At 35.2% G+C, this 22,225-nt stretch overlaps 1 protein-coding gene across 2 annotated transcripts in view; it reads left to right on the forward strand.

The window, feature by feature from the left end:
• Crispld1 (cysteine-rich secretory protein LCCL domain containing 1) overlaps window positions 1-22,225 on the forward strand; it is a 42,003-nt gene that overhangs the window by 17,967 nt on the left and 1,811 nt on the right. Inside the window, exons 3-14 of one of the 2 annotated variants that reach the window (XM_013028427.1) lie at window positions 2,813-2,931; window positions 3,261-3,393; window positions 4,602-4,717; window positions 5,757-5,857; window positions 7,558-7,698; window positions 7,873-7,933; window positions 8,038-8,104; window positions 8,304-8,434; window positions 10,508-10,551; window positions 10,635-10,707; window positions 15,278-15,353; window positions 19,677-19,807. In XM_013028427.1, the coding sequence (XP_012883881.1) occupies window positions 2,813-2,931; window positions 3,261-3,393; window positions 4,602-4,717; window positions 5,757-5,857; window positions 7,558-7,698; window positions 7,873-7,933; window positions 8,038-8,104; window positions 8,304-8,434; window positions 10,508-10,551; window positions 10,635-10,707; window positions 15,278-15,353; window positions 19,677-19,807 (1,193 nt within the window). Of the gene's footprint in view, window positions 1-2,812; window positions 2,932-3,260; window positions 3,394-4,601; window positions 4,718-5,756; window positions 5,858-7,557; window positions 7,699-7,872; window positions 7,934-8,037; window positions 8,105-8,303; window positions 8,435-10,507; window positions 10,552-10,634; window positions 10,708-15,277; window positions 15,354-19,676; window positions 19,808-22,225 lie in introns of those variants that run through there. The other variant, XM_013028428.1, reaches the window with a different exon arrangement.

Below are 22,225 nucleotides of genomic sequence, written 5' to 3' on the forward strand. Positions count from 1 at the left end.
CACACACACACACACACACACACACACACACACACACACACACACACACACACACCCTAACTTCCAAGAATGAAGACAGAATTTTGTTTGTTTTTTAAGAACACCTACTTTCCAGGCAACCTGCCTGAGAACTTGTTTACTTTGGAGGAATGATTATTTCTTTTGCTTCCTGGAAACAAAAGAAAAATCAGCCCTTTGCCTATTTTCTGGGACAAGAGCCAACTTATTATTACCTAACTAAATTTGTTGGAAAAATGACAACAACTTAAAGTATACATCTGTATAATAAGTATATATCTGTATAATATGTAAAATGCATAATTATAAAATAGCATAAAAACAGTAAAATTAATTAATGGAAGGCTCATGTTGATGAATGGAGTGCTTGCCTGGTGATTATTTGTTTATGTTAATGGTATGCGTGTCATGAAAAAACTGGTCTGAACACTGGACATGACTACAAAATAAAAATAAAACTAAAAGATGAGTTTTTGCTATATAATAGATCCATTATCATAAGAGTATGCTTTACATTTTTGCATAAATTTTACTCTGTAACTTTGAAAACCTTTTGCACCCTGCAAGGGAGAGAAGTGTTCATTTATGAATAATTGTGTAGGTAAAGAAACTTCTTCACCCATGTTCATGTGGATGTATGCATGCTTCTCTATTCATTTCTTCCTGGTATTTTTCCTTCCAGTCTATGATCATGATTAAGTTCTTCTGAGATCCAAAATCAAAGCAAGCAAACAAGTTTTCTATAAACTCTGACTCAATCTTTCTTAACTTCGGTCCCATCTCTTTTCTCGAAAACTATGAAAAAGTGGCCCATACTGTGTTCTCTGCTTTTCTAGCTCTGTGTTCAGATTTGCCTCGCTATTGTTGATCTGAATTTACATGTAATAATAAATCATTACTAAACAAGCCTTATCTATTTTGACTGCTCAGCTGCAAAATTTGACCTTATTGCCTATTTCTATTCCTGACTCTCTAGTCTCATCATTTCTATATAATTAAATATCTTTTCTTTAAAATTTTTATCTTTCTGCTCTCATTCTTTGGTCATTTTTCATTTTTTCCTATTCACAGTTGATAATTTTAGAACTCTTTCCCCCATTACTCTTCTTATTCTCTATTACTTTCTGTAACAATTAATCTCGGGGCAACTAATTTTAGAATTAACAATTTCAGAATACATATTTTTTTCTTCTAAATTGTATATTCTCACTCATTTGCATGTCTATCAGTTATATATCCTCCCTGAAATTCTGCCAGAGAAACACACAGATACACTTCAATTATTGTCTCTCCCCTATGTTCTTTCACTCCATTTGATCAACAAAGCAGTCTTCACCTTTCCTTTCCCCTCATCATTTGCCTTCAGTCATTCATCAACCTAGAGGAAGTGTATAAATATCATTTATCTTCTGTCTCATAACTTTATTTGCTAACTCTTGTGTTCAAACTGTTTCTTATTGTCTTAACATGCCCAGAGGTCTGTAACAGATGTGCCAAGACTGAGCCTAGTTCTACCTGAAGCTGTGATTTCATTACCACACTTAGTATACTGCCTATTGTTTCAAATTAATAAGAACTACTAGACACAGGACTTATGAATAACTGTTAACCATTTTGTATATTTTTCCTTTAAACCCCTGCTTTCATTGTATTTGATGTTGGTATAATTTTTGTAGGGGAAGGGCAAAAACAAACTGTTTAAATAGGGATACAGGTGGACCCATTGCAACAATGCAGTGTACAAGTTGTTATGTCAAAATACGAACTTTACAACTTTGGCTGGGGTGGGGGTGTGGGGGGGTGGGGGAGGGAGAAGATGGGAAAGGATGGGAAGGGAAAACAAAGAGGAGGCAATGCTTGATAAGAAATGTACTCATTACTTTGCCCATGTAATTGTACGGTATTTTCATTAATCTCCTTATTTATATGATGAACACAGAACATTAGTGAAAGATACTAGCATGAGTTATATGACTACCAACCACAGTCTGTCAAAGTAGATATGCAAATAAATCTTGACCCATCTGTGAGACTGGCGGGTGTTAAGAGTATAACAAACTTTTGAGAGGATGTAGAGAGACTGGGCTATGTAAAAGTGGATTTTGAAGAAAGAGTTCAAGTCTGCATGATAATTAGCTGGACAGGGATGTTCATGCAGAGGAAATAATCTCAGCAAGGAATAGCATGTTTAATAATAAGCAACAAACACTTTGTGTATAGGGATTTACTGGATTCCTTAGAGGAACAACAAAAATATATTAGTGATAATTTTGGTAATTTTTTGTTTGTTTTTACTTCTTTCTTTCTTTTCTTTTTTCTTCGTATTTTTTCTTCGTGCTGGTCCTGGGTCTTGAACTCAGGGTTTGGGTTCTGTCCTTGAGCTTTTTTTGCTCAGGGCTTGTGTTTTATCACTTCAGCCATAACTCTACTTCCAGTTCTTTTGGTGATTTATTGCAGACAAGTGTCTCAAGTCTTTTCTGCCCTGGCTAGTTTCAAACCACGACCCTCAGATCTCAACCTCCTGAGTAGCTAGGATTATAGGCATGAGCCACCAGCTCCCAGATCACTTTGGTAATTCTAAACACCTGTACGCATACAGTTGGGAAAAAGATGTAAAGGAGGTAAATCAGGAGGATTAAAATTTAAAAGTTGAGATAATAGTTAATAAGAACCCAGATCATCTTGTTGACTATGCAAAGAAGAGAGAAACTCCAGTAGTCATATTCTGAAGACATGTCCAGATTCTTCATTTGCACATAAAAATGTTTATACTTTGCTTCGTTTTGCCCTGTAGACATGGGATGTCGAGCTGGAAAGATCTGCAGAATCCTGGGCAGAGACTTGTTTGTGGGAGCATGGACCCTCAAGCCTGCTGCCATCCATTGGACAGAATTTAGGAGCACACTGGGGAAGGTAGCTAAAAATATATCTTTTTCTTCCTGCTGAAAATAAAGTTTGCAACTAAGTGTTTATCAGTTCATTGTTGCAAGTATTTGATGACTTGGTTTATACATGAAAAACAACTAATCACAAAGCAAACAACACAATCTCAAATATTGATTAGAATAAAATAATCACTTATTTGACTTATTTTTAAGTCAGTGATATATTAACAATAGTAATATAGTGTACCTAGATATTCAAAATTTGTCAATATCTTTCTCTCAAATTTCTTCATTTTGGGGGGGTTTGGTTTTAGATTTTTCTCCAAATTGTTTTCTGTGTTTATCTTCCTCTTATAGATATAGGCCCCCAACATTTCACGTGCAAGCATGGTACGATGAAGTGAGAGACTTTAGCTACCCCTATGAACATGAATGCAACCCATACTGTCCATTCAGATGCTCTGGTCCTGTATGTACTCACTATACACAGGTATGTGTTGTACAGATTTCATTTCATTTCTTTGTCCTGTGTTAGTGTAATTACAGAACAATGTAGTTCCTGAATGTAGGTCATTCTTACGTGTTATTTAATATACTTATTAGAAGGAACTGTAAAAGTATTGATCACTTGCAATAGGTTTGTCCATTTTTATAAATAATGTAAGCAGTTAACACAAACGTATGTGAAAACATAATATTGGAATAATTTTATGAAATATATTTTAATATGACCCCTGTACATGCATTTGAAAGAGTTCATCTTCAAAATTTCAATTTAATATTATAAGTATATACTAATTTTCCAATTACTGAATATTTACATGTTTTTAATGTTTAGTATTCACATTTGTATGCATTAGATATGTTCTGAACTTCCAAGCAAACAATGGAAGGAGGATTTAATTTAATTAAAGCTCATCAGTGATGAGTTTTTGGAGCTTTTATGGCTATTATTAGTGAGTTTGTGGAAGATGATGGTTCTGTACACCTTTACCTGTGACAAGATTATAGTTAGCTTCAAATGACAATGTGAAAAAATTCACAAACTTAAAAAATTGTTCCAGTGTCTTCTTTTAAGATGCAAAATTATCTTTGTTAGTTTATTCTTCATAGAAATAAGACATAGAACTTTGAATTTTTTTAGTAAGTTTGTAATTTGAAATTTTCAAGTGTGTGTGTGTGTGTGTGTGTGTGTGTGTGTGTGTGTGTGTGTGTGTGTGTGTGCGTGCTGGTCCTGAGGCTTGAACTTGGGGCCTGTTCACTGTCCTTGGCTTTTTTTGCTCAAGCCTAGTTCTTAGCTACTTGAGCTACAGCTCCACTTCCAGCTTTTTGGTGGTTTATTAGGGATAGGAGTCTCAAGAACTTTACTGCTTCAGCTGGCTTTGAAACATGATCCTCAGATCTCGACCTTCTGAGTAGTTAGGATTACACATGTGAGCCACTGGCACCCAGCTGAAAATGTTGATATTTTTATTTCAGATTAAGCTATTTGCCTGCAGATTTTTTAGAAAAAAATTGAATTAAGTACAATTCAAACTCTCAGAAAAAAGTGCCCCCTTTAAATATTGCCTTTTTTCATTTTGAATGGTAAGTATTGGTCTCTTAGTTTTGGTATTTTATTCATTTTCTCCCCAGATATGTTGTTCTCTTATTTCATCTCAGCCTGTTTTCTCTGATTCTTTCTTTTCTGTAATGTAGGTGGTATGGGCAACAAGTAGCAGAATAGGATGTGCCATTAATTTGTGCCACAACATGAATATCTGGGGACAGATATGGCCCAAAGCTGTCTACCTGGTGTGCAATTATTCCCCAAAGTGAGTAGACCATGAGATGTAAATTTACCCTCACAACATGTACTTACATCATTTTCAGTGTATGTTGAATAATACTTTTACTTAATATATCTAATATAGCAGTGCCTAATTGCCTAGTGCATAAAATCAGTGAGTACTTAGAAGAAATATAAAAACTGGCACAATCTTTGTGAAGAATCTGTTTTCAGTTTAACTCATTGAGATATTCTATCCTATAAATAGTAATTTTGAAGAGAGATGGCCCAGTATAAATTAATTGAGAAATCTACTTTCATCTGTGCAAAGCCCATTAGAGTAAAATATTCTATATTCATCTGGGTTTTAGTGGCTCATACTTTCAATCCTTGCTACTCAGGAGAATGAGATCTGGAGGATCCCAGTTTAAAGCCAGCCTGAGCAGGAAAGTCCACCAAAATAACTATCAAAAAGCAGAGCTGGGAAGGTGGCTCAGTGATAGAGCACTTGCTTTGCATGCATGAGGCCCTGGGTTCCATTCCTCAGCACCACATAAGCAAAAAGAAAAAAACCGGAAGTGGTGCTGTGGCTCAGGTGGTAGAGTGCTAGCTTTGAACTGAAGAGCTGAGGAACAGCGCCCAGGCCCAGAGTTCAGGTCCCATGACCGGACCCAAAATAAAAGCAGGGCTGGAGGCATGGTTCATATAGTAGAGCTCCAGCTGAGTAAGCAAGCTAAGGAAACAGTAGGCCCTGAGTTCAAACACTGATACATCTAAAATTTTTTAGATTCAAATTTAAATTTATGGTCTATTTTTAATAAATTATGGAATATAAGTGAATATCCCATTAAAGAATTTAATTTTCTAGGAAAGTTTGATTTAAAATTTTTCAGCTGTATATGCAGCAAATTTTTGGAATATTTTCAAAAGCATAACAATCTGTTTTTGAATGTAATAGTGCAAAATTCTCTGTATTACCCGACATAGTAATACACAAAGATCTAATTGAGAAGAATCTCATATGGTGATGCTTTTTAACATATGATAATTAGTGCACTTTATAATAGAGCATACCATCTTTTTAGGGGAAACTGGTGGGGTCATGCCCCTTATAAACATGGAAGACCCTGTTCTGCTTGTCCACCTAGTTTTGGAGGAGGCTGTAGAGAAAACCTGTGCTACAAAGGTGAGTATTGTTCTGTTAGAATATTCACTTTGTTCTGTGTTTTTAATGTAGTTGTGTACTAATTTTTCTTGGAAAAAAAAGTAAAAGCAGGCTTCGGGAATACAGCTCAGATATAGATTGCGAATCCTGCTTGAAACCCTCATTCTATCCACTTGGCACTACAAAAGAGATGAACAGGTGAAAAAACCAAAGCATATTTGATTATTGAATGGTTCCTAAAACTGTATTTCACATATTTTGAAGCTGTCATGTGAAAACATATATTATTTTAAAGTTTAAATGATGAGTATAATAGCATTTATTATACTAACGTATAAGAAGGAATGTTTCATGATTATTTCAGATAACCATTTTTATCCATTTTCTTCTTTCAATTTCCTCCAAAATGACAACACATTGTCTAAATAATCCTTTTGATATATTGTTGAGTAGTTAGTCCCATAACTTGTCAAAAGTTTGTTTGTATGGCAAATTAGCACAAATCATTTTAAAAGTAAAAAAAACCCAACTTTTTATGTGTCTTTCTGTCCTAGGTGTATTGAATTATATACTGAGTCTTAGTTTCTCACTGCAAACTATATAATTTTTCATGCTATTATGTAACAAAAATATATAATGGTATCATTAAGTCATTGAAATTAGTGCTCTCAACTGCTTTACATTTGCAAAAAGCATATAAGAATATCATTTCCCATTATAGTGAATAAAGATAAAATACAAATGACACAGCTTTGGGAGAAGTCACATGTGGTGGTTCAAGTGAGACCTCTGTTGCTTTGTACTTTCTGCTTAATGATGACTAAATGAGGATTCATGTGGATCATGTTACAAAGTGTTTGAATCTATGGCAGCCTTTTTGCAGTGCTTGTGAAGAGATATTCATTATCTATAAAGAGCAGGCAAGAAGCACTCATTTATGTCAGCCTGGGCTGTATGTCATTTTTCAACTTTTGCAAGTATTCGTTACATCTTTTCAGTGATAGTGCTTTTTTCTCTATGCCTGAACCAGCCACTTTCCAGCCCTTCATCAGTGATCACTATGTCTTACGTTAAGCAGACTTTTCTCTGAATTCACACTTCGTTTTTTCTCTAGGTTTTGAGTTCTTGGACATGAAAATACACCCTCTTCAAGATGTGCCACTGACAAGCCCTTGATATGGGCCAGTCTGGAAAAAACAAATCTCAAGCTTGAAATTATTCTGTATTTCATATTGTACAGAATTGAGAGAGAGACAGAGAGAGAGGTAGAGAGACACAGAGAGACACACAGAGAAAGAGAAAGTGACAGAGAGAGAGAGAGAGAGAGAGAGACAGAGAGAACTTTTTCATGGAAATAGATATAAATATTCAGGGTAGGGCATATCAACCCTTCTTTCAACTACATTTCCATTATGCAGAGTTCTAAATATGATTTTTTTTCCTGAAGATGCTAGAAATAGAATTCCATTGGAGAAATCAAGTTCAAATTTCCTAGGCTCTGACTTTATTAGATCACAGTGTCAATTTCAGTTGAATATCAGCCAGATATATTTCACTTATCTTAGTGCAGTGCAATTAGATCAGCCAGCACCTTGGCTCTCACTCACCCCTAAAAGTACTGGTTTTCTTGTTTTAAATATTAAACAGATAAAGAAAAATCAATCCACTTTTTAATGCTCGATAAAATGAAATTCATGTCTTAAATCCTTTCTCTCTAACAGAAGGGTCAGATGGGTATTATCCAGCCAGAGAAGAGGAAACAAATGAAATTGAACGGCAGCAGGCACAAGTGCATGACTCCCATGTCCGGACAAGATCAGATGATAGTAACAGGAATGAAGTCATAAGCACCCAGCAAATGTGTAAGACCCCTGCACATTTATTTATATGAGGGCATATCCACCTATATTGTTATTGCATGTTTTTAGAATGGAAAGAAGTATGCCAATATAATGTACATAATAAATCAGAGGTGAATTTATGGGAGGTAAGAAGAATTTTACCTTATCAAAATTGTTTTTGTTTTTTCCTGTTAGCCCAAATCGTTTCTTGTGAAGTAAGGCTACGAGACCAGTGCAAAGGGACCACCTGCAACAGGTAATAGCTACTATGATTACTATGGTCAGCTGATGAAATAGAAGACACATTTGAATTAAATCCTGATAGTGGAGCTAAGTTTGTTCTCAATTATTTTCACTTAGATATGAATGCCCTGCCGGCTGTTTGGACAGCAAAGCCAAAGTAATTGGCAGTGTACATTATGAAATGGTAAGCAACACAAGTGTAATTATTTGGGAACAGTAACCCCAGATTTTTATTGTGTATTATACAACTTATGCCAAATGCATATGTGTATATACACATTATTTTTCTCAGAAATATTTAAGTTAAAAGTTATTTAAATAGTTGTTATCTTTTGTAGAACTTTAATATTCTATTATCTTTGTATCTCCTTCCTTTTTTTCAGCAATCCAGTATCTGCAGAGCTGCAATTCACTATGGTATAATAGATAATGAAGGTGGCTGGGTAGATATCACTAGACAAGGAAGGAAACATTATTTTATCAAATCCAATAGAAATGGCATTCAAACAATTGGGTAAGTGTTAAAAGATCATTTGGGTCAGATGATTTTTAAATGGTAAAAATGAGCTAATTTAATTTTAGAACAAAGTCTAGAAAATTTATATATGAAGAACAGAAGTAACTTCATTTTAGCCACATATTTTCTATGGATAAAAAGAAGAGAAAGGATCTAAATTTAAAATCAAATCCCTTTGCTTATAAAATGCGTGGCAAAACTTTGAGTTTTCAAATGTGATAAAGAATGTATGAATTTATAGCTAACTCAATGTAAAACAACACATTTTTCAAATATGTTAGAAGATACCCCAGAAAAGATAATTTGCATATTCTCTACCCTGGTTAGGAAAAATGCTTACTTCATGTCACAGCAATTTTGTTAACAGGATAAATTGTGTAAAAGATCATTTTTTGAAACAGTCTCTAATCTATAGTATTATATGTATGTAGTTTAACATAACATAAAAAAGCATTTACTAATTTTAAAAGATCTTCTCATACAAAGTATATTTTAATTCTAAAACCCCGTGGATTTTTACTTTTAAAAAGCAGAATAATATAGGCTTTTGTAATATCTTTGTTTATTGTATTTTTTCTCAAAGTTAGGAATTAAACATATTGAACTCAATACTCCACAATAGAATTAAGTTGGAATTCACAATTAAAAACAAATAATTTTTTATAGAAATATACTTATGGGGCTGAGAAGGTGGCTCAGTGGTAGAGCGCTTGCCTTGCATGCATGAGTTCCTGGGTTTGATTCCTCAGTACCACATAAACAGACAGAAAAAAGCCGGAAGTGGCACTGTGGCTCAAGTGGTAGAGCGCTACCCTTGAGCTGAAGAGCTGAGGGACAGCGCCCAGGCCCAGAGTTCAGGCCCCACGAGCGGACCTAAAAAAAAAAAAAAAAAAGAAATGTACTTATTACTTTACTGATTTACTTTACTTTGACTGTAACTCTGTACACTACCTGTACAACAAAATAAAATATAAAAATTTATTAAAAACCTCAAATTTTATTTTATTTTATTTTTTAAATTTAATTTTATTATCAAGGTGTTATACAGAGGTTACAGTTACATGACCTTTTATATATCCAATTTTGCTGAAAAGCTTGATGTGTAATTCTACCCATTAGTAATAATTCTCTTTAATAAAATGTTCATTAGTTTATCTATTCAGAAAATTTTTTATTGCCACTAAGGAATAATAATTATTGGCTCTGGACAACTGAACATTGAGTGCTGTATTAAAATTTTCTTCTATTATTTACTATTTTCCCCTCTTAAACTTAATTTTGGGTTGTCTCTTGTAAAAATGCTAATGTGGCATGCATTATGTTTAATAAGTCATATATTTTGCACTTCAGACTATTATTTGGTGGAGCCATATTACAGATAATAAATAGTAAATGAATTTGAAGATGCTATAAATAAAAGATTGTTGAGGTCGTAGACTTTGAATCCTATGCAAATGTATTCAGTGGGCATACCACGTTAAGTAACATTCCTTTGCCACCTTACTAACTCTGCCATACATGTTTTTTCTTAAAATGTGGGTGTAAATAAGCCAGTTATAATTTTGATATATGATAATGTACCTAATTTTGCATTCCTGTTTTTTAATAGTGCATGTATTTAGAAGTTCTTTCATTTGCAATAGACCTGTGACAGATAATAGAGTGAGCAAAAAAGTATTCCCAAGATACTTTTGTTTTGTGGTCTTTTAATAATATGACTTCATATTTGTTGTACTAAAGGATTAACTAGCTTGGTTCTATGGAGACAGTTTTAATTTTGATATAACACAAATATGTACTTATATATGCCTTGTTTTATGCTATTGGTCAATAACTTTTTGAGATTGTAGTGAAAATAAACCATTCGTCAATGTGAATAATGATATTGATCTGATGAGGGGAATTTGAATTTAGGATGAAATAGATATATTCTTGTATCACTACCTATGTAACTATTTAAATATAAATGAGTAATAACCAAAGTACACATAGACATGGAAGTTCCAAAAATGGTCCTGATGATGGTAATTGTAAGCAAGTGATTGACATTTCTATGTTTTTTATCCTCAGCAAATATCAGTCTGCTAATTCCTTCACAGTCTCTAAAGTAACAGGTTAGCATTTTTTCATCATTTTCTAATTGCTGTATAGTATGTTTTTGATTAGTCACTTACTGTTCTGTGTTTTAATTCTTTAGTTCAGGCTATAACTTGTGAAACTACTGTGGAACAGCTCTGCCCATTTCATAAGCCTACTTCACACTGCCCAAGGTAGGTGTGAATACACGTGTGTGTGTGCGTGCGTGTATGTGTGTACATGCATGCACTTTTGTGTGATGCTTTTTCTGGTGATACACTTTTTTACCTGGAATTCTGGTATTTATAGGATTCAAAGTTCTGAATGTTCTTAAACTGTGATGCAAGATGGAGCAGTGACATCTCTTTGATCATGTATACTCCAGGTGCTCCTACTGTGTCTTCTCCAAATACAGAGGGCTTGCTGCCATCCCATAATAGCAGAGACTAATCATGTGACCTCTATGTTCCTATGTGCTATAAGGAGTTTTTAATTAGCCTGGTTGGGGTATTACAAAAAAATGCCACATATTGGATGACATAGACAACAGAATTTTGTTTCTCACAGTTCTGGACTATGGGAAGTACAAAATTCAGTTGTTAACTGATATGTTCTTGCTAGGGGCTGTCTTTCTAGCTTTCAGATAGTCACCTTCCTTTTGTGTCATCACAGGGGTTGGCACAGAGTGTGCTCCCTTGTATCTATTGTAAAAGTGATGTACAGAGTGGTTACAGTTACATAAGTCAGGTAATGAGTACATTGTCTTTTGAAGTGTCACCCCCCCCATTCTCTTCCAGTTTTTGCCATCCTGTCCGCCCTTTCCCTCGAGTTATATAGTTCATTTCCAACATAGTGTCCCCTTCCCCATCCCAAATCAGTAAACAAAGGGTAGAGAAATCAAATACAGCAATAAAAGGGAATAAACCAACGAAAAAAGGGAAGGAAAGAAAAAAAGAACTGACAACAGTACAATAAAAAGAACTTCTTGTTTCTATTTCTTGGAGTTCTTTTCAATAAGCATCATTTTATATGGTCATATGCACATAGTTATTGAGCCCTTGTGATCCTCTTCTAAGAATATCCTCCTTTGTTCTTACTGTGAATGTTTAGGCTCCTGTTTAACTATTCATGCCCAAGTGTAATTATTTGTCTTTTACTATCCATTGGGTTTATTTGTAGATTTACAGGCACATACAGCTTATGTTTCTTTGGGTCTGGTTTATTTCACTTGGTGCAATTTTTTTCCAAGACTCCCCTCAGTGGATGAATGGACCAAGAAAATGTGGTATATATACACAGTGGGATTCTATGCTTCCATCAGAAAGAATGGCAATGTATCTCTTCTTAAAATGACAAGCATTAACCTTATTGCATAAGGGTTCCACTCTTAGGATCTCATTTGACCCTAATTACCCCCGTAAAGGTCCTACTTTCAAATCCAGTCATATTCAACCAATGAATTTTGGAGTGATATAAACATGGAATTCCTCCAACAGAAACTAAAATGGTAGAATTCTTACATTCTAACACTGTTATCCAGTTTCTAAGTTAGATTAATCTAATTGCAGTTGGTAAGTTAAAATACTCATTTATTCATTTTAAAGAATTATAATGAAGTTTACCTACTATAAAATAATGAAAGAAAGGCTACATTTTTGTCTTAGCCAAGCTGACATGAAACTGTTATGTTATGGTACTACACCCTAATCTGTACACAGGAAGGGTGTTATGTTCCTAAATATCCAGTCCTAATTCTCTCCCACTGCTTTCATTAATGCAAGCATCCACATGACTTCTAGAAACCATCAATAATATTTATAAGTATAATTGTAGCCTGATGTACTGGCTTTACTTAAAATATTTAAGGATCCTATATTTGTGGGACTTAATTTACTTTGGAAAGCCTTCATTACTTACCCTTTTAAAATAAAATCAGAGCAGAGCATGAGTGATTCACACTGGTCATCCTAGCTACTCAGTAGGCTGAGATCTGAGGATAGCAGTTTGAACATAACCCATTCAAGAAAGCTCCAATTAACCACCAGGAAGTCAGAAGTGGAGCTTTGGCTCAGGTGGTAGAGAGTTAGCCTTGAGCAAAAAGAAGCTCAGAGACAGTGCCCAGACCCTGAATTCAAGTCCCAATATCAACATAAAAACACACAAATAAATAAAAAGAATCAGTATTTCATTTAGAAGAATAAGACGGTGTTCACAAGAAAACAGAAGATATTAATATAAAAGTGATTATTTCTTTTCTGCCAGTAGGAACTTTCTCAGTTATAAGCACGAAATCAGTTCCTCCATGTAGGAAATACTAACCTGATTCCCATTAGAAACCCAGTTCTTTTTTGTCTGCATGACAAGTAATGATGTTACTTATGTGACAGTTGATAACTAGGGAGCCATCTGTCTTAGCATTTCATCTTTCTTCTATAGCTTAGACAGTCTATTCAAGAGAGAATGACTAGAGCAAATAAACTTTAAAACTTTAATTGTGGAAGAACATGAACTGACTAGATTTACCTGCACAGTGACATCCTTGGGATGCTCCGTTGCTGTCAGGACAACCCAAAACAAACTGCCTCAGTTACTTAGTACCTAACCTTGTAGAAAATGTGGTGTGTATGTGTGTGTGTGAAAGTGTGTGTCTGTGTGTTTAGTATAATTGTATGGTTTTGCATGCATGTGTGTTTATGTCTGTTTGTATATGTTAATGGAAATAGTTTACATATATATACATATATATGCAATTAAACCTTTAAAATCTATTGCATGTTTAATGTAAAAATAGTTGTCATTATATGCCTCAGTATTTTCATTCAAAGCTTACAGGCAAAGTATAGATCAAAGAGTATTTCCTAAATCACTACCTATCTTTACAATAGTATGTGACAGGTGTTAAAAACAGAGATCAAACATAAACAAAAAGAAGTTCCTCAAGTCTTTCTTTTAAATAAACTCAACTTAGAATTGCTAATGGTGACCATCTGTAAGTTAAATGCCAGGAATGAGTGAGGCATTAGAAAGCATGATCCCAAGGCAGAACAGGTGGTTTTCTACCATAAGATGGGTGGTGAGTATGGTTCTCACCATGAAATCATTTTCTAATCAAGGGAGGCCTCCCTCCTATGGATACTCTATGGATACAGTGTTTTTTGTTTTTTTTTTTGTTTTTTAATAGCATTAACCCTTTAACTCAGTTATTCTAATTCATATTCACTTACTACACATATTTAAGTGGCTCTGGCTAAATTATACACCCTGGAAAATACAGAAATATATGAATTTTCAGAGCTTTAGAGCTCTGGCTATTTCTTCAAAACTACTTAAAGAACATTTGACTGCATTGGCAAAGCAATATTTTGGCTTACTTTTAGAGAAAAAAACAACACTATTCCGTCATGTGCTGTCAGTAATTTTCATGTGGTTAATATTGAGAATCTCATTCAATATGTAAAATAAATTGTTTTCCACTTTACTTCCTTTTAGTGCACAAATATGTGTGTGTGTGGGTGTATGTGTGTGTGTATGCATGAGAAATGGGGGGAGAAAGAGAGGAGAGAAAGAATTAAGAAGAGGCAATTGATTTTTAACTGGCAAGTTAATATTTCTTGAGCTCTCAGAATGGATTGAATTTTTTTTGTTCCACAGTGATAAATTCAGTGTATATTTAAATAAGAAGCCTTTAATAAATGTCTTTAAATGAACTAAGCTAATCAAATATCACTAAGTCAAGAAGAGACCTAGAAAAAGTGTATTTCATGTAGGAAGAAGTGCAAAGGGCCAGAAGTAGGAACTTGAGGAATGACCATCAGGCCATGTACTTGAAGCATGGTGAGAAAATAAAAAGGAGTAGATATAAAGTTAGGTAACACTGATGCCAAATATGCAGGGCTTATTCTGAATGGCATTGCTAACCCCTGGAGTATTTGGACCAGAGAAATGACATGCTTCCACAAGTGTGTGGAAAAAACTGGAGAAGGCCAAATCAAGCAAGGAATATAAGTTTGACATTAGATGATGATTCAGTATTGCTGTGGCCGAAGAACTTAGGAATGCCCCGATCTTAGACATAATACAATTGATAATGGATAAAGGTACTGCTGGTTGGATGTAAGGTGTGAGATAAAGAGAAGGAACAAGGACAGAAGAAACCTTTGGGGTGTGGCTCCTGTAATAGTGGTGTTTCCTCTGTATTAGGAATGGGAGCCAACAGATGAAACAGATTTGGGATCAGAAGAAATTAGGAATTTGGTTGCGGACCATTTAAGAATGAGATTTCTATTAGAACTCGGTACAGGTGCTGGGAAACTGGGAGGGTATACAAGTTTGGAAAAAGAAAAGTCCCTACTGGAGATGCAAACTTGGAATTTAACTCATTATGCCTGATCATGACCACCATGAAATTGGATAAAATACCCCAAAGTGTGAAAGTAGAGAAGAAAAACTGAGGTGAAACAGATTTCACTAGTTGTTTACTAAACTACACATACATTGAGTGCTGACGTCTCAGATACGTGGAGATACCTCCTTTGAATCCCCAGTTTAGAAGGCTTCTTGGCTAAATCAGAATGAAAGAAAACCAGCCTGGAAATATACAAAGTAAAATGAAGCAATTGTGTCAAGGGCCTACCTTGTATAATTGACCTATTTCAGGAGAGAAAATGTGAGAAAAGGTATAGCAGTGTTGGCTTTGCTTCTCTGTATGAAGGTTTTCAAAGTAAGAATGATTGGTGTTATAACTTTATACATAATTTTTTTCAGAGTATATTGTCCTCGAAACTGTATGCAGGCAAACCCGCATTATGCTCGTGTGATAGGATCACGAATCTATTCTGATGTAAGTATCTTACCCTATACAGCTCTCCATATTAATGTAGATAAAAATATATGCAAGGTGGTGAATCATGTCTATAATCCTAGCTACTTCGGAGACTGAGATCTGAGCATTGTAGTTCAATGCCAGTCCAGACAAAAAATAAGTCTGTGAGACTTTTATCTCCAAATAAACAGTAAAAGCAGGAAGTAGACATGTGCAATCAGTAGTGTGCCAATTTTGAGAAAAACAGCCAAGTGACAGTGTGAGCCCCAGCTCTCAAACACCAGTACCCCCTCCATACATATACATACGAATATCTATGTATGTGCCTCTGTATATACAGAGCAAGGGAACAATTTCTGAAGTGTCCTATATGGTCTCAGAAGAGCTACTCATCCATTTCTGAGGATGTATATGGGTGTACAACTATTTATTGTGACTAAACTTTTCTGCTTACCTTCCCTATATATCAGACATTTAAAACAAATAGCTTGGGGACATTTTTTCTCAAAAAGAAGATGTAGTTTGCTTTCATTTGTTCCTTTGTTTCTTCAGTATCTGAAGCATGAATGAGACAATTGCGAATTTCTCAAATGTATAAACAATAATGTCACTTCCAAGGGAGCATATGATAAATAGCATAGAATCAAAACCAGATAATTCCGTAAATATATACTAAGGAAATTGTTTGTGGGTATGTTGTTACAGATGACTTTCGTGGGCTTGGAGGAGGAATATTAGTGAGAATGGTTTCAGTATAGATGAATGTATTCTGAGCTGGGTTTGTAGTGTTGATTGGCAAAGAGCATGAGAGAACATATTCTACGTGGGCCAATGGCATTTGCAAAGAAATGAATGTGAGAGTTGAACAGATTGCTTGATTAGCTGGTTTTCTGCCCCTTGAATCAGGCCTCCAGATCTGCTTTTTGCTGGTAATTTTGGAGTGGAGTCTCTGGGTCTTTTCTGTCTGGTCTAGCTTTGAGCCACAATCCTGCCAATCTTAAGCTTTCAGAGTAGCAAGAAATACAGGAGTGAGCCGCCAGCGCCAGGTTAGGTAGGAGTCCACTCGAGACATGAGAGTATTCTGTGTGTGCAAGGCAATGTTTTTACATTTCATGCCACAGACGTGTAGAAACCTTTACTACTCTATAAGCCAGAGAGGTAAAAAAAGCAAGCAGGAATATTCTCTTAAATATGATAGGAAATAGATGGAGTTAAGAACATACTCACCTTATTTCTCTTGACAAGTTCATTTGGGTCTGGGGTTTGTTTTTTTTTTTTTTTTTTTTTTTAATTCAGCTTCACCTTTGAATTCTTCTTCAGTTATAAGTCTCTTCTGCTGCAGATTTGCTTTATTGTCCTCTGCAACTTCCATGTCTTGCTGGTAACTTGAATTTGCTAGTGCTCACATTTGGGCTGGTAGCCTTGTTTCAAACACATCTTTTAAAAAAAATTCTGTCAAAGTCATAGTCTTTCTTTATATCTTCATTATGGTTACTTCCCTGGGAGGGATATTACTGGCTCTCCTAATGCCAGGATAAAGTCATCCTTTCTTTCAAACCTTATTACTTTGTGTTTTCCTCTTTGCACTTAGTGTGTTATTAGGTATTTTGATTGTTGTCTGTCTCTTTTATTATTAGTTTTTAAGGTTCTTGAGGGTAACAGGTGGGCAATTCATTCATCACCTTTCCATCACTTACTTTGTCTGCCATCCTGTGAAGAAGATGGGCTTATTTCTGCCTTAACAGAACTCGGAACTCACAATGGCCCCCAAGCCATTATCATCTACACCAATATATATTAAAATAAAGAAATGGAAATATGCATATCTGGACTCACCCAGGATTTCCAAGAAGTCATTCTTTCCAGGTTTTTCTCTTTTTTATTGTAAAGATGCTGTACAAAGGGGTTACAGTTATATGAGTAAGGTAACGAATACATTTCTTGTCAAGCATTGTTACCCCTCCTTTGTTGTTTTCCCACTACCCCTTCCCTTTCCCACTACCCCTTCCCTCTCACTCCTCCCTCACTCCTCCCTCCACCCGAAGTTGTAAAGTTCATTTCCAATATAGTGTTCTTGTGGGTATCACTGTTGCAATGGGTCCAGGTTTTCCTTTTACCCACTGGAACTTTTCATCTTAGTCACATCTGGCAAGAGCCTTTCAAAGTATCCTATACGCTTCTTTTCAGTCATCTCTTGCTAGAGTTAGGGGTTTGCTGGAATTTGTTTCCAAAGATCACTGTATCTTTGCATTTAAATGAAGTGGGTAGGTAATAGAAAGTATTTTGTGGGTCTTTGAGAATTCAGTTGGAAATATGAAGATTCCTGTCACTTGGCAATGTAGACTTAGAGATGAAACCATCAGCAGCCCTTTTTTTGGTGTGTTTTTACAAGGTAGATTATCTCTACAGTGACAGTTGATATGGGAAGGTGGGATTGAATCAATCAATTTCCATTCCTCTCTTTTTGCCCCTTATGCTGTCTCTTTCATTCCATATACAGAGTTAGAATCAATTGTGTCAATTTTTGCATGTGTCCAAAAAAGTCCACTATATTTCCAGGTACATTCTACTTTGTTTGCAATAAAGTATGGGCACAAAAAAAATTCTGACCTTTGAATTTGGTAGGAATGCAGGCTGACTACATAGCTGTAAGCAAATTCCCAATGCTCTCAAAACAGTGAAAGTGTTGGGACTTAGTGAATGTTATATCTAAGCACTTTTGTTGTCTAGGGGAGAAATACTGATGATACCTTTTTAACAGAACAGGATAAATACTAAAATGTGTACAAAATGATTTTTTAATTCCATCTGCTAGGAATAATATTGAATATAATTATGAATTCAGTTTGGAACTTTAAAGTGAATTAAATGCCTCCTCCAAGGCTTTAGATAGATGGTATGTTGCAGCAAAGAAACAGAATTGAAAAGGATTAAGCAGCTTGGCCTTCAGGCTCTGTGAGCTAATAAATACTGACTGATGGCATAGAGTTCAGAGCACATTGAGAAAGCAAGGTCATATAAGACACACTCACTTATGCAGACTTTCAAAGCACAGTAAATCCCCACATGAGCATAGAGATAAGAACAGAACTCAGCAAAGGCATCGGGAAAGGCCAGACCAATGCAGGTAGACAGGAGGTGAATTGCTCCTCTGTCATACAGTTCAAGTATTTCTTGTATGGGATTTCCTCAGGCCGTTGTCAGACTTCAGTAGAACACTTAGATTAAAGGCAAAATTAAGGCCTAGGGAAGACTTTGGTAGCCAAAAGAAGCCAGTAGTTTAAAAAAATGGAAAGTGTTAGACCTAAACATCAAATTTTATCAACAGAAAGTGTTTTATATATATATATATAAATATTTATATATATAAAATATTTATATATATATATAAAAACACAGAAGATTTCTATCTAGTATTTCTGTCAGAACTTTCAAATATAGGCTGATAGGTAGAAAATGTTCATTATTCTTTAGAATTTCTTCTTAAAGCTTTTTCTGGCAAGCGCTCAACAATTTGAGACACTTTTTGTTTTGGTTATTTTTGAGATAGAGTCTTATATTTACATACAGTTGAGTCTGAACCATGATATTTCTTCTTTGCTTCCCACATACTGCCATAGCTGTGAAAACAGGCACACCACACCACATGCAGTTTTTGTTTTTGTCTTTTTTTGTTTCCTTATTGAGTGAGATGGCATCTCTCAAATGTTTGCCTGGTCTAGTTTTGAACCTTATCTCTACCTCCCAAGAGGTTGTAAGCATATATACCACGTTATCCAGCCTTCCTGGGGTTATTGCTTCGCACAAATACCTCTGCATAGATTATATTATTTAAAAGGAAAAAGAAAACTCCCCACTTAAACTATTTTACAATGGAGCCCTAGAAATGTATAGAATTATGGTTGAGTCATATATAATAAGCCAAAACTGAGCATAAATGGGGTACATACCATCCAATCTGTGAACATATCTTCTACACTAACTGAAACATTGTATGTTAAAATTTGAGGGTGACAAATAAGCTCTTGAAGAGTTAAAAGGAGTAAATACATTTTGTATTGCTTTGACTACAAAAGTCTGCTGTTGGGATAGAAGACCTATTTTCTAGATTAGATGGTGGAGGAGTCTAACCAGGACAGTCATCCTTAAGATCTGACTTTAGATTGGCTCAGAAATGACTTTGATTTATGATGCCAGCTGCTCGCTGGCCATGTAGACATATGTCAGCTCCTCGCTGGCCGTGTAGACATATGTCAGCAACTTCTGTCCAGGAGAAGAGTAGGCTGGACCAATTCAGCTGGCATTTCCTAATAAGGGTACCTGTTTCCCTTGCCTCCCCAGCTGTCCAGCATCTGCAGAGCAGCCGTTCATGCTGGAGTGGTTCGAAATCATGGTGGTTATGTTGATGTTATGCCTGTGGACAAAAGGAAGATGTACACTGCTTCTTTTCAGAATGGAATCTTCTCAGAAAGGTAAAGTGAGAGTAAACATGCCTCCATATCATCTGCCATCTGTCTCATTATTTATGATTGCTTTGCAGCATCCCTCCGTAGGGAGGTTGTAAATGAAGTGGCTGAGCCAGTTTGTTGCCTCTGCATTCTTGCCTAATGAGCAACCAGTCTTCCAGGGATGGGAGAAGCTGCAGTACCAGAGGGGCCTGTCTCCTGCAGGCTTATAAAAATCAACATGAAAAATCGGATTAGGAGTCAGAACTACTCTTTTGTTAATAGATCTTGTAATTAGGAAATTTCCTTTATCCTCTTGGATTTTCTAGATTAGTTTTGATAGTTAATTCTTTCTAGATGAGTTAGGCTCTGAATATTTCTCTAATCCAGTGATCTGACAAAGAATTCAACAGAAATAATGAGTTTGATTTTGCCTACAACCAGATTTTGTGTGCAATTGGAAGTTCGTATAATGTCAATGAACTCTTTTGAGTCATTCAGTTTGTTCCCTAGTGCTATTTTGGTGATTTGAGAATATTCATATGATTCAATTTATGAACTATTGTTAAACACAGATAAATAAACCATTAGTGATTTTTTTGGCATTGGCATTTATGAAAGTAATACTTTTTCACTTGTGTATATTCAAGGAAATAAATGCTTAACTTTTAGATATGGTCAGAGTCCTTCAAAATTGCTATTGGAGAATTCATATGACTAATAGTTTCCCTAAAGAACTGCAATCCCTAAAAACTATGCCATATTAGGTGTCCAGGTTGTCTCCCATATAACTATCTGGATGCCATTTTTACATAATGGTCTGCATTTAACATCTGCTTTCAGATGGGATTATATAAAAAGTAAGCCATCACGGAGAAGGTGACTTCTCGACAATCTTACTCATTGCCCTGCTCAGCAAATATAATGACAAGGGACTGACAGTTAAAGAATCCAGTATGCCCTTTTATAATCTAAGTGCTGTGGTTTCATTTACCTGTCATACGTTTAAGTGTATTTTAAAACCATAAAGCGATATCCACTAAGATAGAATAATAATTACTTTTATTGTTTTTGAAATAGTTGTACAAAAGGGTTGCAATTTAATATGCTGAGTTGAGTGTAAAATGCATCTTGATCACAGTTATCCTTTTCCTCATTTCCTCCCCTCCCTTCTAGCCCACGCCGGTTTCCAAGTTCTATTTTCACATATGTACATTGAGTATTATGGCCATATTGGCCCACCATTTCATTTCCATTCATCCACCCCCACTTCTTTTAGTCTCTTAATTTTTCCCCAAGTCAATAAATGTTGCAGCTTCCTGGTATTTAATGTGTTGAGTTGCTTGTTAAATTGTTCATCCAAATAAATCAGAGTCCAGCTTTAGCAGCAGATCGGGGGCTGAGAGATACACATTTTTTCCAGTATGTCATTTTGTGCAAAAGAAGAAACACACCAGACACAGCTACTACAGACGAACCCCCAGTTTGTCAGTTAACGTTCACTATGTGTGTGCGATGTGTGTGTCGTGTATAGACATTTGTGATTTCTTCATCCTCTCCTCACTCAAAAATTTTCTCCCTTCTTTGATTGTTCAAGAAAAGAAAAGGAAACATTAAAAGCAATTACACTTTGTCTTTTTCTTAAGACTCATTGTGATAATCTTTAAAGGTCATTTTTAATTAAAATAAAATGATACCAAAGTGTAACTAATTGAAAGAAATAATGATAAATGGCATTATCTGTCTGCCTTAACTTTTGAACATTTAAACAGAATGTTGATCAATAGGCACATAGAAAATGAGCAGTTTAAATAATAAAGTGCATAGCTCTGAATTATTTTTGAAGATGTGTTAAGAATTTATATGAATGGAACTATAAAATCTTCTAACTGTACAAAGAAACTTAACATATACGAAAAGCTATTATGTTCTGCATAAGAAGATAATATTCTTGGATATCAGTTTTTCCAAAATTTATAAGTTTAATATGACCCAATGAATGTATCATCAGATTTTTCCTCTTAAAGGTAGAGCAGATTACAAGACTAAGTTGTACAGAGAAAATAAGAAATGCTACAAGTAAACAATAACTAGGATTTTTAGCCCGGCTACATTTTTCCATTATTATTTGTAAGTAGTTGTACAAAGAAGTTGCCATTTAACAAAGCAGTTTATTAATACACTCTATCCTGATCAATGTCACCCCTTTCAACATTCTCATATATCGCTCCCTTACCCACCTCACTATTCTTAATTTTGCAGGATATACATTACATTCTTGTCTGCATTTTCCCTCTCTTCTCTTCATTCATCTACCTCTCTTCCCTTGACCCACCCTACCTTTCCAAGCATCTGCTTTATGGTATTTTATTTTGTGGAACTTTCATTTTGGCTCTCTAAGTAATTACACTATTTGAGATCTCCCTTGAATCTACTGTATTTCAG

The sequence above is a fragment of the Dipodomys ordii genome, unplaced genomic scaffold (assembly GCF_000151885.1).
Source record: "Dipodomys ordii isolate 6190 unplaced genomic scaffold, Dord_2.0 Scaffold109, whole genome shotgun sequence".
In the NCBI taxonomy this organism is placed as follows: domain Eukaryota; kingdom Metazoa; phylum Chordata; class Mammalia; order Rodentia; family Heteromyidae; genus Dipodomys; species Dipodomys ordii.